At 39.0% G+C, this 16,438-nt stretch overlaps 1 protein-coding gene across 2 annotated transcripts in view; it reads right to left on the bottom strand.

The window, feature by feature from the left end:
• The window catches only part of LOC145980030 (dynein axonemal assembly factor 19), a 32,425-nt gene that overhangs the window by 14,601 nt on the left and 1,386 nt on the right, over window positions 1-16,438 (bottom strand). For both annotated transcript variants that reach the window (XM_083113004.1, XM_083113005.1), the window contains exons 2-4: window positions 14,778-14,961; window positions 5,020-5,188; window positions 2,537-2,778 (exon numbers count right to left, since the gene is read on the bottom strand). In XM_083113004.1, coding sequence (XP_082969130.1) covers window positions 2,537-2,778; window positions 5,020-5,188; window positions 14,778-14,923 — 557 coding nt within the window. In that variant the 5' untranslated portion in view covers window positions 14,924-14,961. The remainder of the gene's footprint in view (window positions 1-2,536; window positions 2,779-5,019; window positions 5,189-14,777; window positions 14,962-16,438) is intronic.

Here is a 16,438-nt window from a genome sequence, read left to right as displayed (position 1 = left end):
GGAAACCAACCCCCCTTCCTCTCCTCCCCAGGTCAGACAAGTTATGCAGAACCATAGAAATGGTTATTCCAATTACAACAGGCGGCGTAATCCTCCGAGAAGGGATGGCAGGAACAACTACGCACGTGGGCCGTGTCGTTCCAGATCTGATCCAAAAGACCATTCCCGTGACTCTTCACGTAACGCCTCTGAATCCAGTAACTTCAGAGCGACTGCACCTCCGTTTGAACCTTCTGCTTTACGTTTGACGAACGAGCAACGGCAAAGCGTTGAGACAACAAGAGACTTTTGTTGGGCACCATCGACTAGTGCTAATCCGAGTGGTATGCAGTCAGATTTAGCCAGTCGCCCAACGTGAATTCTTTGTTCCCAATCACGGTTGGGCTAAAATCTTGGACTTCTCTGCGAACAGATGACAGCGTTATAAATAGTGAAGATAATCATCTTTTTGTTGTGCTGACTCTCAATGAAGGAGAACAAAGTTTAGATAGGGCACTACAACAGGTAGTTAGAAAGGAAAATTTACCCAGGGCTCCGTTATTTAAAGCAACTGTAACAGGCATTGATTTTATTTGTGTTCTGGACACTGGCAGCAAATGTAATCTCATGAGCTACGCTATTTGGAAGAAGATTAAAGAGAAGCTGGTGTCATTGCAGTTACAACCATGTCCAGATGTTAGGCTGACTGATTTCACTGGGAGAAACAAAACTAGAGTTGTGGGAAGTAGACAAGTATATCTGGAGATTGCTGGAAGAAATTTATTAGAGCAAATGTTTGTCTTAAAAGGTCTCGAAGCTGATTTTATTTTGGGCTACCTATTCCTCAGGAAATATGAAGCAGGAATTGGCCTACAGCGCGAGAAGTTATCCCTCACCGTAGACGGAGTTCCAGTAGAACAGGACCTCGTGAATAATGAATCTTCGACAGGGACGTGTGTAAGAAAAGTCTGTGAAGATTCCCATGTCGATCAGTGGACGGCTTGTCCTGACGATATTCTTCAGAAGGTCAATGTGAATGAGATTTTATGCGAAAGGGGTAGAAGCCAATTGAAAGAAGTCTTATTGAAGCATAGAGAGGTGTTTTCCGAGAGACCTGGTACTATTAAAAACTTCCAGTGTGAGATTGAACTCACCACAACAGAACCTGTGTATCGATCTCCATATCCCATATCTATAGCAAAAAGAAAGCTCCTGAAAGAAGAACTTATAAAGTGGAAACAATGAGATGTTACTGTGCCTTGATATTCATCTTGTATGAGCACTTAATTGTTGGTAAGCCTGATGGTAACTTACGCCTCCAGTCGTTTTGCTGATTAATTATTCTATTTCTGAGACCACTGGATATTCGCCTGCTGAACTATTCTTCAATTGTCCCATACCAGAGAGATCCTAACACATTTCAATTGGCCCGAACCAGTTGGAGACTTCGTGATGGTTAAAAACCATTCCTTAAGCTCCTCATTAGATAGGACTATTCAAAAGTTGTTTATGTTGTGGATAGGACCTTATCTAGTGGACAAAGTGGAAAATAATGTTGTGACATTACTAATTCCAAGTACTAAAGAATTCTATGGTAAGGTTAACTTGGATAACCTGAAACTCGTGCATTTTTCGGAGGATAAGAAGAAAGAGTTTGTACTTTAAAACTACGTTTCCTCCAGGTAAATAAAGTGCCTGAAACTTAGTTTCCGAAAGGAAGGGGCAGATGATATGATCCATATTTTTATGTGACGTCACAACTTTAAAATATGTCACTAATATATTTATTTTGAGCAAAGAAAGCGTAATTACCGTGTTATTATATGTAATATTGCACCTTCTTTGTAATGTATATCTTATGTTTAATGTTTACTGTATTTTATGCTCTATTATGAGTAGTTTAATGTATCTTCATGTTTGCAAGAGTGCACTATGTTAATTTGTATTTCTAAATATGTATAGATGTCAGTTTTATTGATAGTATCCTTTTGTGGATAGTGAGTGATTCATCTGTACTTGAATCTGTGTTCTCGAAAATAGTATAAAAGCGAGGATAGCGCATAAGAAATATCACACTTTCACCAAGGATCGTCGAAGATTTTAAACTTAAAAGGAACTCCTCGGTGTTGTGCATACATCTTGGTATGGTAGTTCGGGGCGCAAGCTAGGTCTATGTGATCAAAGGCATGCCGATAGCCATGCATTGAGTTTATGCATTTTTAGTTGAGTCAATTCATCGACAAAGCGAAATCCTCACCTTCGTCTCAAGTATATTCACATTATAATTGCCATAAATAAAGAATAACAGCTTTTAGTTTATCTACTGCAGCAATGTGGTTTTCTTTCTCTGTGCTGTGAACATTGTCTTTGCCTAACACCATCCCTGTACCTGAGAGGAGTCTGTGTACTTCACCGAGTCTCATCGTTCACCGCTGAGTATTATTAAGTTATTATTAATAAATATAATAATACATTTAATAGTATAATAATACAGGCTTGAACATATCAAAGAAAACTGTCCCTCATTCTCAACTATCAAGATACAAGCTATTTGTACCTTTTTGCCTCTGCTAGTGCCCTCAGCAAACCAACAACGAGAATGATTTCTAACGTGTTTGGGGAAAATGCAAGCAGTGCCTGCAAAATTTCCCCCAAAATCCCAACAGGAATTTCTGAGCGGAAGAGGTGGCCCAGTGCACTAGGTCCCATACGTTTCAACAGCGTGAGTCGTTCACAAATGTCTAGTCCTCTCCAATGGTGGACAAATTCATGTGTTGTTGTTGGCAAAGATTCACTATCCTGAAAACAAATACAAAACAATTAACATATAGCAACATTCATGAGTATGTAGAAGCAAGTTCACAGTATCATTATTTGACAGGTACAAGTCACATCAGTCTATCAGAAAAGTTTTTGATAATTTAACCAATCTAATATTTAGGGAATGTGAACAAATTATTCAGGTTCTTTATGGAACATTTGCAATTTTAAATTAAATCAGTAGGATATCAATTACTGGTATCCGTAAATTTTATATCAGTGCTTTATTGGTATCAAGGGCTCCTGAGTAGCCACTTAGCAAGCTCACTTTTGGACGGAGCAGTCCCAGGTTTAATTTCTTTTGGGAGCTCCCAAAATTTCAGCACCGAACCAGCATTGTAAGGACAATCAGGAAGCTGCTTGAAAATAAGTAGCGGACTCTGGTCTCGAAAGACAGATAACGATGGCGATGGACTCAATATGTTAACCATGCATCACCCAATGAAAAAGTCACTCTGGCAGGCTCTGGCCTTTAAAGGGCTGTTGAGCCATGGAGTAGTAGTTTTCATTGGTTTAGCCTGATGAAAACTATTCAAAACAGTTGACATACTGTGTACAAGACAGATGCATGGCAGAAAAAAAAAGTGTTAACATACATATATCATTTTGTTACAGTCACGGACACTGCTAGGTTGTTACTATTTCATTGAAAGTCAATGAATTTATTACAACCCAGATCTGTCTGTGACTGTACAAGGTTTCAGCTGGATTTTAATTTCATATTGACCCATTCATAACACACATACACACACAATATGAAACGTTCAACAAAGACACACAAAGCATGTGGCTCTCCAGATGAGACAATCCACGGGAACAGTACTAAAGTGTAAATCACAAACCCTGAGACCTTCTGTAAACAAAACCACGTGCATGCAGAAAGCATTGCAAACTCATAGAAGTAAAATAATCCGCACGAATATCCAGCGTTGTTACAGGATTCGTTACGTAAGTTAAAACAATGGCCAATTTGTAGTATGGGATATGCTGCCGCTAATGACGTCTCACTTTAAACCCAATGCTCTTTCTTTTTTTTACTTATTGCTTCACCTTTATGGTTAACTCTTTGCAACAGTAATCATTCCCCATAAATTTGGCTTCTTTCTTGCATGTGAATTGAATATATTTTACTTGCATTTTTTTAGACAAAATGATATAACATGGTAATGTATATTTCTAAGGATGATATAGATAGGAGTGTTTTTGAAATTTGTTTGTAGATTTTATGTAAATTGTATCTTATGTAAATAAAATATGTAATGGGCATAAACAGCCATATGCATTGCTGTAAGTCCCATAAATATATTGATGATGATGATCAAAACAAGACAAAGAAAGTTCGTAAATTTATTGCGGTTGGAAACTTTGACAAGCATCCTAATAACGATTTTTGTTCCGCCAAATATAGTGCACTTCGTAAAATAACTTGGTAACATGTCAAGGCAAGATAAGCGTGAACATTTTGTACTAATATGCATTGTAACTTTCAATGAGTTTAGAGATTTGTGTACATAATGATATTTTATAACATTGGTTATTTTCTAAAAATAATCATGTGAACAGCAAGGAAGTAGTGCGACTTAGTAATATTGCCTGACTTATCCTTAGAAAAATAAAATGCCGAGTTCTATGCGTGCGGGAAGGTATCCGTGTTCTCCGAGCTTGTTTTCAAAACACCAGCAAGGACAGCCTTTGAAAAGATGTTAGAAACAAATTCTACTCAATATTTATGTAACGTTCTGTCAGTGGTATCCTGAGAAACCAGTAAATGAAGTGGTTAAGTTCGTATCCCAGTGCAGTGGTGTGTCAGTGTCTGCAGTTTTAAGGGTTATGAAAGAGAGAATGACCGGGTGAGTAACAATGTAGGCAGTTGCATATTTGTCTGATGTTTTGAGAGCGGGTTCTCACATTCAGAGGCTCTTATATAAAATGAATAGGTGCGGCGAACTATGAGTGTAACAGCAGATGATTGCGGTCATGAATCAGCTGACGTGGAGTGATACATCGAATCGGTGAGACCGTTTGTTTACAGAAGGTCTCAGGGTTGGTGATTTACACTTTAGGATTATCCTCCTGAGGTATAAAGTTTACCTTCTTGTGCATGAATGAAAACAAGCAGAAAAATATGTTAATACAAATGCTTATAATTAATTTGTAACATCTATTTCAAATTAATTAGCAATCACATTTCAGTAAAATCCAGTTAAAGAGTCCACTTACCTGAACCAACTGTGGAGTGCTCTGTGCAGAACTATCCATTTCATTTGTACTTGCTGTGTGCTTTTTTTTAGATGCTAAACTGTTCCATAGTGTACCTTTTAGGCGTTGCTGTAGATTCGTTTTATCAGACTTGTCTAAAGGTTTCAGATGAGCAGCCTTTACAATATCCCTGCATTCAGAAGCAAAATACTAGTTTTAATTTCTGCAACATACTTCAAATATATTGGGTTGGTGCGAATGAAATGTCCGGCCCAGGTGCGTCATTGCCAAAGGCCAAAAAAATCAAAACTACAATACCTGGTTAATCAAAATAGTCGCCGTCTGCAGCCACACACTTTTGTCATCGCTCAGCCAACAATTGGATTCCATGGCGAAAGAAGTCTGGAGTCTGCGACGCAAAGAACTCCTCAACGGCATGTTACACTGCCCGATCATCAGTGAAGGTCTTCCCTGTCAGGAAGTGATCGAGATGCCGGAAGAGATGGTAGTCAGTGGGAGAGAGGTTGAGAGAATATACTGGCTGAGGAAGGGTTTCATATTGTAACTCATGGAGAGTCTGCACCGTCCTTTGCGCGACATGTGGGCGAGCATTGTCGTGCAACATGAGGACACCATGTCTGTGGACCATTTCTGGATGCTTGCGACGAAGTTTGCTTTGCATTTCATGGAGTTCAGCACTGTAACGATCTGCATTGATGGTTTCACCTCGCCTGAGAAAGACATGATGGATCACACCCACCATAGACCACCATACCAGCAACAACACCTTCCTTGGGTGGAGAGGTGGTTTCGGAAACCGCCCTGGACGTTGATCACGATCCAACCATTATCCTGATCGTTTACGATTGTCATAGCAGATCCATTTTTCACCTGAAATGACAATCCGATGCAGGAAACCATCCCGGTTATTCCTTACTCTCAGAGAACTGCACACCTCCAGACGGTGTCAAATCATGTGGTACCCATGAGTCCAACTTTTTCGCTTTACCGATCGCACGGAGCCGCCGAACGACAGTGGTATGGTGTATGCCTAACTCGTCTGCAATGGCACGAACACTTTTCCGAGGGTCCGCTTCCACGGCGTTCCTGAGGAGCTCATCCGAACATGATGTTGGTCGATGGCCACGGGGTTCATTTTGCAATGCTGTGTCACCGGAACGAAATTTGACAAACCAGCGGTGAATGGTGCATTCAATTGCCATTCGTGGCCCAAATGCACTGTTAGTGTTTTTGGTGGCTTGCTGAGCAGAATATCCCAGTTTGAGTTCGTAAAGACAAATCACTCGCAATTGTGTGTTCTTCATGGTGCACTTTCAGACGACCCTGTTCAGCAACACACTGCCTCCTGACTGTCTGGGTGCTCCAGCCTGTTTGCTGGACGTATACAGAGTTTATGACATTAGACCCGTGACCTCAGTCAGTCCCTGTGTTGTGTTGTTGAGGTGAGTTTCACACCAGATGTCAAAGCGGACATTTCATTCGCACCAACCCAATATATTTCTTCTATGTTGAAAAAGTCCCTGACAAGATATATTTTGTATGATGTTAAAGGATAAATTCATGTTAACAATAAAAACAATAAAATTAACTCATTTATTGTCATGGTAATTGCCCCAATTAATCTAATATGTTTTTAGAGTAAAACAGTAGATTTTTGTGACAAAACTGCAATTTAAGATTTATTATCTGCGTTGTATACCTGTAACGACTGGTGTGCACCTTAACCTAACTTCCAGAAGAAGTGTTTTCATCCTGCTCAATTACTCGCACCAATGGTTGCATACATAAGGGATGCTAAATGTATTGGCAACCCAAGTTATCAAAGTATGGCAGAGTTGTAATCCACTATCATTATAAAATTGAATCAACTAAAGTGAGAATCACAGAACTTAAGACCTTCTATAAACAAAAGCATGTGTATCATAACAGTGTTGCCAACTTATGACAATAAAATTATCTACCTAGCCTACAAGGTGCAGAGACGTTCTATTTGTCAACGGACGTGTTATAGCAATGTTTCACTTAAGGAGGCCCTATCACTTGTTGGGAGTTAATTTAATACGTAGCTTAAAAAGAACAATTAAATATACATCTTGGCTGCTCAGTGTCTGAGTGGAAGAAGAGACGATTAGCCAAATGTGGAAGATAAAGTCGTTAAATGTAAAAAATAAAGAACAAAATGTATATCTTATCCCCTACCGGGTGTGACAGTTCAGTACCAAATGATTCTTCTTCTGTCGTCTTATGCTAAAAATAGCCTTTGCTAGGGAATGCGACAACACATTGAGATAAATTACATTTTTTAAAACAGTTGTTTATTGATTAAATTCATTGGGGTTTGAAAGTGTTATGAATTATTATTACTATTGCACATAAGTAAGCTGATAGATTTAATTTGATTAACTAAGTTCTTGAATCGTATTTATCGTCTCGGTAACTAATGACATAAAGCGAGTGTCACAGTGTGGGGGATCTACACCTCAATGTCACACATTAGAACATGCTCCAGAGTTTTCTTCAACATCTCTAAAGTTATGCTATCCAAAAACACTTGTATGCCCTTTTCACCTCTATCTAAAATTCTGGGTTAAGCAGGAAAAAAAGCCCAGGGAGACTAAAACGGCAACTCAATGAAGCATTGTCACTGGAAAGAAAAGTGGGGGAAGAAGACGGTAAGAGGCAGTGACATTTTATTGCACCCTACATATACATATACATATTTGCAGTTTTTTTTAAAAAAATTACCATGTTTTTCTTCTTTCTAGAGCAAAGGTGTTCATTTTAAATCAACCTCCACCGATACCTTTCTCGTGTCTTGCCCTCATCTCACCCTCACAGTCTGCCCTCGTCCTCCCTCACCCCCACAAGTCTTACAGAGTGTGAGGGTGTTTCTGAGGTCTGCAGTCATGAGGGTCGCAATCGATGGTGACAGAGGCGCAACCACGAATATTTGTCTGGGGGGGGGGGATACCAGGATAAACGTACCAATAACAATAATGTTTATAATAATACTACTACTAATAATAACAATTTTAATAACATTATTATTATTATTGTTATTATTGATTTCATTTTTCTTACTTCTCTTATTGTGCCACTTTTGGCTAATTTGCGAAGATGGGAATGAGTGATGAGATGAAATTGACAAGTGCACACTCACAAACATCCATGCCCAAGCTGGAATTAGAACCCGAGACCAACATTATTATTATTATTAGTATCAAAGATGTTTTTACCCTCGTAAATTATGCAAAAGGGGGTAGAAGTTGGTGCTAAAGCATTTGTGTTCGAACAAACGATTTGAATTATTTTCAATTTCACATTAATAATGGAAAACAAGCACACAAACTATTTTTGAAAGACAGAAAATGCTTGAGAAATGCATTCCAAATATAATTCTTTTTTACATCAACATTACATTAACTTTCATGCACGATATATGTTTCACAATATGCAACAAGGAGCGACGTCGACACTGAATTGTGTACGTATTCAAAGTTTCTTAAATGCATATTATATACAACATATATTATTTAAATACATTACACAACCAATCCATCCATCTCACAATAAACCAGCAGCAAAAATTACATAAATTGTCTCTCAAATGTGCACACTCCCTTTCCTCAAAACAACTGTTCATGCATTTAAAAGAAAATCAATTAAGACAAGTCTTATTTCTCTGTCTGGTAATTTACAATGCATTACAGAGAACAATGAAAAATTGCGAGCAAAGCGAGCAACAAAATTTTTGGATCCAATTTCTTTGCAGGCTGAAAACAATATTGATTTAATAGGGTGCAAATAATTTCACGGGATGCCAATGCATTCTCTCTTTTACAACTTTTGTGTCTCCCTGATGGTGTAGTGGTAACATCGTAGCCTTGTGATCAAGGAGTCCCGGGTTCGATACCCGGTGGAGGCACATGGCTCAGTGCTTCGGATCTCACTTTAAACTGTAGGTCCAGTTCCGATTAGCCTTTCTGTGTGTAAAGTGGACTTCAAACCACAAACCAATCAATCAATTTTACAACTTATTTTCATTTAGATCGTTCGGTGCCCAGGGCAGACTCCCACCGTCTCCTAACTACAGTCCTAAACTTGATAAGACTATGAAAAGCAGGCATTGCGAGCGAAACGAGCAAGAAAATTTTACGAAAAGTATTTTTATTTGCATAAAATTTGAAGTTGTGGGCGGTAATTGCCCCCTGCAGGCAAACTTGGCCGTCAATGTTTGCCTCCCCTTTGCCCCCTCTAGAACTCATTTCCCCCCCGTGGTTACGCCACTGGATGGTGAACACCTCTGCTATGGTCAGCCCATCTGTGTCCCTTCACCCCACAGCACCCTCACTGACAACGTGAAATCAAATTATCATGTGGCAACATTTGCCACACCACTTCAGTTTCCTCACCGACTTAGTGCGAAGGTATTGGGGTTGGCAACAACCTAATAGCCGATTTCTTCCGCCGCATATAGTCCATTTTAAAAAAGCTTGCCAACGGAAGAAAAATGTGAAAATTATCCCAGAATTTGAATTTTAAAATAGCTTTTCATTAAAAGTTTCTGCTTATAATAATAATACATGATGATTGTATAAATTACAACTGATCACGTGAGCAGCAAGAAAGTAGCGCCACTTTCGAATATGGCGACATCCATGCATGCAGGAAGGTCTCCCTGTTCTCAGACTTTCTTTCAGAAACATCGGTAAGGACAGCCGTTTAAAAGTGGCAGGAAGCAGATTGTTCTGAATGTTTATGCAACGTTCTGTCAGTGGCATCCTGAGAAAACAGTGAAGGAAGTGGTGAAGTTGGAGTCCAAGTGCAGCGCTGTGTCAGCATCTTCTGTTTTCGGTGCATTGAAAGAATGGAAAACGACCGGTGAAGGTGTGACTCCCGGGAAGAAACACAACATTGTTGCTCGTGTGAACAAGTACACCGATTTTGAAATAAGCGGCGCAAAGTTTGGCGGATGTTAATAATGATGAGGATATCCCCAATTTTAAGCATCCATGTTAAATCGCTTCTTGTTGGATGTTGGGTTCGTTTATGGGAAGCGAAGTTGGCAGACAGCACTCATCGACAGGGACGATATTGTTGTTTGGTGCCGAAAATACCTTCGGTCCATAAGGGTACTGTGAAAGCAAGGTAAGAACATTTATTACTTGGATGAGACGTGGGTAAACGCAGGGCACACTGCGAGCAAGGCATGGCACGATAGCACTGTCACCTCCAGGAAGAAAGCTTTTCTCGAAGGACTGTCAACCGTACTGAAGCAACCGTCAGGAAAAGGCAAGGGGCTCATCATTGTTCATGTTGGAAGTGGGTTCGTGGACGGTGCACAGCTAATTTTTTGTGTCCAAGACTACAGGTGACTACCACGAAGAAATGAACGGGGATGTTTTTGAGGAGTGTATTTCATCTGTTCTGCCAAAACTTGACCCGAACAGTGTTATTGTGCCGGATAATGCTCCCTATCACAGTGTGAAATGTGAAACCACTGCCAACCACTGCTTGGAAGAAGGCTGACATATTAGCTTGGCTGAGCGAAAAAGGCATTGTACTTCCAGCTGACGAGCTCAAGGCGGAACTTTTGGATCACGTTTCGCTTATGAAGCCAAGCTATGACAAATACGTTGTCGACGAAATAGCGAAGAAAGCCGGGCACACCATGTTGCATCTACCACCTTACCATTGCAACCTGAATCCCATTGAAATGATATGGGCTCAGGTCAAAGGGTACCTTCAAGTTGGACGAGGTCAAGAGACTGACTAAGATTGCCATGTCTCAGATTTTGGTGCATAACTCGGTGGACGCAATGCAGCATGTCACTGAAACCGAAGAGCGGAAATTGTGGTAAGTGGACTACCTGACAGACGATTTAAATTTGGAAAGATTCGTTATCCAAGTTAATGATGGGGAAAGTGAATCGGAAGATAGTTGTGATGAAGATCTGACAGGCATCGAACCTCTCGCATTGGATTAAAGTAAGTAAATATTTTTCCCTTGCATAAATAATGTGAGTTCTCATTGTTTTTGTTTTTTTTCAGTGCTCAAGAAAGAGAAATGAACGGAGATAAACAATCTATTTTTTATCTTGCAGCTTATCTTAGTCTAGTTTCTGCTAAAACTGGCAGGACATTGTCGGACAAAGGAGAAAAACAATTCTTTGCATGTCAACAATGTTGGGCAATAGCTTGGTGGAAGGGGTAGCAATGAAACGAAAAGGCTTGAAGTAACTGAATCGACTCTCTCGCTCTCTTAGTTTTACTTTGGCCCTGTCATGCTGAGAGAAAAGGGGGAGGAGGGACCCGTTAACCCAGTTTAAGATAAATGAATTTTTTGAAGTTGAAAATATGTTCATACCTGTACTTCAAGCTTCAACAAGAACACGTATTTAATCACCCTTCGAAATTTTTTTATGCTTCAATGTGTAGGGATGTCATAAAAAATAGGTATACGTTTTTTTCATCTAACGTATTTGGGTGTAATGCGAGTGAACAACAGCATATGATGACTGTGCCATCCATGAACAGCTGACGTGGAGTGATACGTTACTCGAAGTGAAACGGTTTGCTTACAGAGGATCGGAAGGTTCGTGTTTCCGATTATAGTTGATTTTTGCATTGATCACTGTATGAGTGTTGTTACCGGGTCTCTTATTATGAGACCTGCAGATAGTTAAGCATTCAACGGCCCAACAGAATCACTCAAAACACAGAAATATCACTGGTGATCACATTCACAAAATAACAATTCATGTACATAAAATGTAATAAAATGAGAGTACTCGTGCACATCATGGATGTCCGGAAGGGGTAGGGGGGGAATGCCCTCCCTCTGGAAAATGAATGTTGACCTAAAAAGTATATATTTCACATATAATTTCAGTCACATTAGTTCATGTTAATTATTATAAGGGCGTTGAAAGAACCTGATAATTTCAGACTGAAGAAGTGTTTTTTTTTGAGGGGGCATTACTATTATGGAGAAAAATATCCCTCCTCTGCCCCTCACCACCTGAAAAAAAATCCTGCAGACGTCCATGTTCATGCATAGAAACTATCAAGAGTTCTTCTAAATATGCACACATCCACATTCAAGGGAGGGGGGTGCTTGGCCACTGATGTAAGGCCCTGAATGAGAAATATGAAAAAGAAACAATAACCAATGAAAAAAATGGTAATCTATTGCATCAATATTTGCAAAATATTTAGTAATTATTTCCCTCTTCTCTCTGCTGGCAGTAATGAACAAGGAGAATAATAACATTTGCATACAACAAACAAAGATACCGATCTAACTACCACATGCAGAAAATCAGTTGTAATCTATCAAGCAGTTTAATTCTCATGACTGATGTCGACATTGCCTGTCTTCTCCCAGCGTAGAGATGTAAATTCGTTAAGATTAGGCACACACAAGAGATGTCCTACGTAGAGTCATGAAATAACCAGGCTGACTCGGTAGCTCAGTGGTAGAGACATGGCATGGTATGCCAAATACCAGTGTTCAAGTCCTGCTTAAGCCTGCGTTTTTTGATAAAAATTCTACTTAGTGCATCTCTTATGTGTCCCTAATCTTAATGTGTATAATATCTATAACTTCCTTCTCTTGCTTCATTGTAAAAAAAATTAAAAAGTTAAATGTTAAGTCACTGCTTTTGATAAATGCAGCCCAATCTCGTTCGCTCACAGTTGAAAATTTGACGATAGCATCACAGGATTATCTTGGTCAAGCTACACAATATTGGTTATCTTCTGAGCTGTTTTTCCTTCCCTTTCTCGTTCAAGGTAGGACAACAAGCTAGTTGTGAGTTTTTGTTCCTGCCACACACTGAACAGGGCGAGATGGTGAAGATACCATCAAAATTTCCTTTTCCTAAAAAATTCCCTTCAACAAACAGTATCAAATGAAACGGGATTGCAACACTGTGTGATGGGAAGATGCATTTCAGTGCATGGCTGTTGGTTGTAGCTCATGAGCTTGCTGCACAAATTAAGTCCCTAATGATCAGGGCTCGAAAAATCCTGGTCGCCAGGGCGACTAAAAATTTCAGCTTGGCGACTGTGATCTTTTGCTGTAATATGTACAATATTTTGATGATTCTAAGTTCAAATAGCAGTACAGCGTAAGTTAGCATATCAACGTTGTGAACATTCCATAGAGTCCGTAACAATTTCTTACCCTTTGTCCCCTAACACCCCATTTCCTGCTTTCTCAAATAATTTAGCGATGTTTTGAATACCGTAATGCTCAGCATCTTATACAGTGTTTCAAAAGTCGCACAACCCAAACTTTGGAAATGTATATCATGAAAACCGCAAGAGATATTTACACCGGGTTTTCTGCATTATAAAGCCTCATCCATTGAGATATATTTCAATGCTTAAAATTAACAATTCACTCCATACAGAAACTTATATTAAATTAATAACTGACGGAAAGCACCATTCAAATTTTTCCGGAAATAAACTTCTGAGTAAGAAAAATATGTAAGAAATTATCGAAGGGTCATAATCAGACATTTGATAACTGATGCCATGTCAGTCTGTCATTTGCGACCAATATTGGTCATGTGCAACATTTGATGAATTTTTGACTGGCGATTTTATGGGTTGAGCGAAAAGTGCCATTTTTGGGACATATCTTCATATATGGCAACACTAGCAGGTCAAAATATTGCCAACAGTCGCAAACATGTGTCTAAGTATTGGCTATACATTTACGTGAAAAATCGTAAATCAAGATTTTGTGCTGAAATTGGACTCTTGAGAGAATCCTAGGCTGCCCCTGGTTACATTGAATTCTCTTCGATCACTTTCGCCGCTACTGTGCCTGTTTGTTTTAATTGATTCAGTATGGCATATTCATTGGAGCAGTGTCTGTGCATTGCTGAAGAGTATTTTACTACTCATTCTTACACTCATGTGCAAGAGAATTTCCAAGAAAAATCCCCTGCTTCTGCTGTAGCTATCTCACAAAGCAACTGTTTTACAACCAAACACCAACATATTATCGCACTAATTGTTTAAGAGTTGGTATTTATGGTTGAAAATGAGTTCTCATATGTTTTCAGCAAATGAACAATGTTTTTTTAAAAAAATAATGTAATTGCCTTTATTTAGATAAATGCTAACATAAATTTATGAACCCAGTGATAGCCTACAGGATTAGTTTAGTGCAGAGAACCCGGTGTAAATATCTCTTACGATTTTCATGATATTCATTTTCAAAGTTTGAATTGTGCGACTTTTGAAACATACTGTAGTATGCACAATTGCTAGTACGAGGTTTCCTGGCGCCTGATTTTCAGAGCTGGTGCCTAGGTTTGAAGAAAATTTTTCGAGCACTGGTAATGATACAAGCCACCAGGGCCTTGCGTCAACGCCAGAGGTAGCTCACTTTGAAATGAGCGAACAAGTCTCAACCAAAGGGCGAGAGCGACTGCTGGAAGAAGAAGAAAAACCTGGAAGAAGAAGAAAAACCTGGAAGCAAATGGCAGGTGAAATGACATGGAAACATTTGGTGTTTGGACAGAGATGGTGTTCAATAAAAAAATACAATAAAAATTAACTTCATTGCATTTATTTGGGTGTGCATCTGTAACTAGGTGGGAGTGGCATGTGGCATGCTGTGAAATAATAATAATAAATTATGAACTACTGATTTCAAAGATAAGACAAATCACTGTTCACACAATTCTGGAAATGTTAAATAATATTGATTATGGAAAATTATAATTATTAATAATTACCTGAATTCATCATATGTCACCTTCTGATTCACAGCACGAAGCTTCGCATCATTTTCTCTCCAATATCTTGCATCCTCTTCAATAGCATCCTGGAGTTCTTTCTCTAATGCACTAAAATCAATCCCTCCCTCTTCAGAACTTGCCATGACTTCTCCTCAACATTACTGTCCAATATGGCAGTCATCTGATAAGAAATAAAGAAAGCACATCGTAAGCATACCACATTTCACATAATATTTGCAAACTAAGAATACAGAAAAAAATTATGTCTGAAATAATAGCTTATTTTAAGGTACCATCTACCCTCCGTACCCCCACGATAAGGTGATGATTTTTGTGTCATTTATGAAGATCAGGTTAGGTAGCATTAGCATAAATACAATGACAAATTATTATTTAGGCTAAGAGAACTAATCCTAGCTAGTCTAACCTAACAACATAGGCATTTAACCTAAAATTAAAAAGCTTTCTCCCGTGATGTCAGAACACAAGGTTGCTAAAGTGTTGTGCAATAATTGAGACTGTCATATGGCATGGTCCTGCCCCGGATTTTGTTTGGAAGGTGGGCGTGCGTTTTTAGTGTGGTGAGTGCTATCAATGAAAATGTGTGATTCGTCTGCCAATTGACACATTTCACCCCTGCAACCAAGTAGAAGAAAGTGCATTGTTTTAAGGTTAGTACTTTTTAAAATTATATATTTTTGTTCGCATTGGAAATAGTTGTTAGGTTAGAAGAGCCAGGTTTGGTCACAATAGTGATTTCACGTTGTTTTCTTAGTACTTTCAAAAATTATGTATTCTCGTTCGTATTGGAAATGGTTTTTAGGTTAGGAGGGCCATATTTGGTACCGATAGTGATTTCACGTTTTTGTTATGCCAGGAGTGTTAGTTTTGCTGCTGTTCGGGAATTTTTTACAGGAAAAATGAGCGATAGTAGTCTGGAATAGGATTTCTTGTGCTTACGCGGGTCATACTTTGCGATCAAATATCTCCGTTATTTGTGGTTTCCTGACGCTGGAACCACTTTTATATTACATAAAACATTGAAATCTGTCGATTTAAAGAAAATCGACGTAATTCTCGAGGAGGTACAGTGGGTCGACAGCCTCTATATTAACAATACATTATAGTTTACTATCCTTCGGACAGATTTCTTCATTTCTACAGAAGAAGCTACTTACCGTAATAACTTCCTGTAGTATCATCTAACATTGGGAAGGTGTTTTGTGTGAAATCCAGGTAAGTTTTCCGTATCCTGGAAATGGATTTCTTCAAATTTAAAAGTTTGGGGCTCATTTTGGGGCAAGTGACTCTGGCCAATTTCTAACATGCCTTTAACAGGTAGTCTATAGAGAAAGCCGGGGAAGCGGAGCCGCGTTAGCCGTTTCGGATAGTACGTCAATTACCCCAGAGGCAGAGCCCAGAATCGGTGGGAAATTTGGACTCAAAAATTTCAAACGAAAATAATTTTTTAGTTTAAATTTCCCACAGATTCCAGGATGGATAGCCCCAAAAACCATTCATGGAATGTTCCGCAAAGCAGATAGGTAAGTGCGAATCACAAAAATTTACGAAACTAAGAAGTTATAGGTGTCTGAAGGATAGTAAACTGTTACCAAAATCTCAACAGGAAATACTACAATGAATGTATTATATTAATT

This window comes from Lepisma saccharinum, chromosome 27 (assembly GCF_977018435.1).
Source record: "Lepisma saccharinum chromosome 27, izLepSacc3.1, whole genome shotgun sequence".
Taxonomy (NCBI): Eukaryota; Metazoa; Arthropoda; class Insecta; order Zygentoma; family Lepismatidae; genus Lepisma; species Lepisma saccharinum.
The sequence above is the reverse complement of the archived record's forward strand: the minus strand, read 5'-3'. Positions and strand labels throughout refer to the sequence as shown.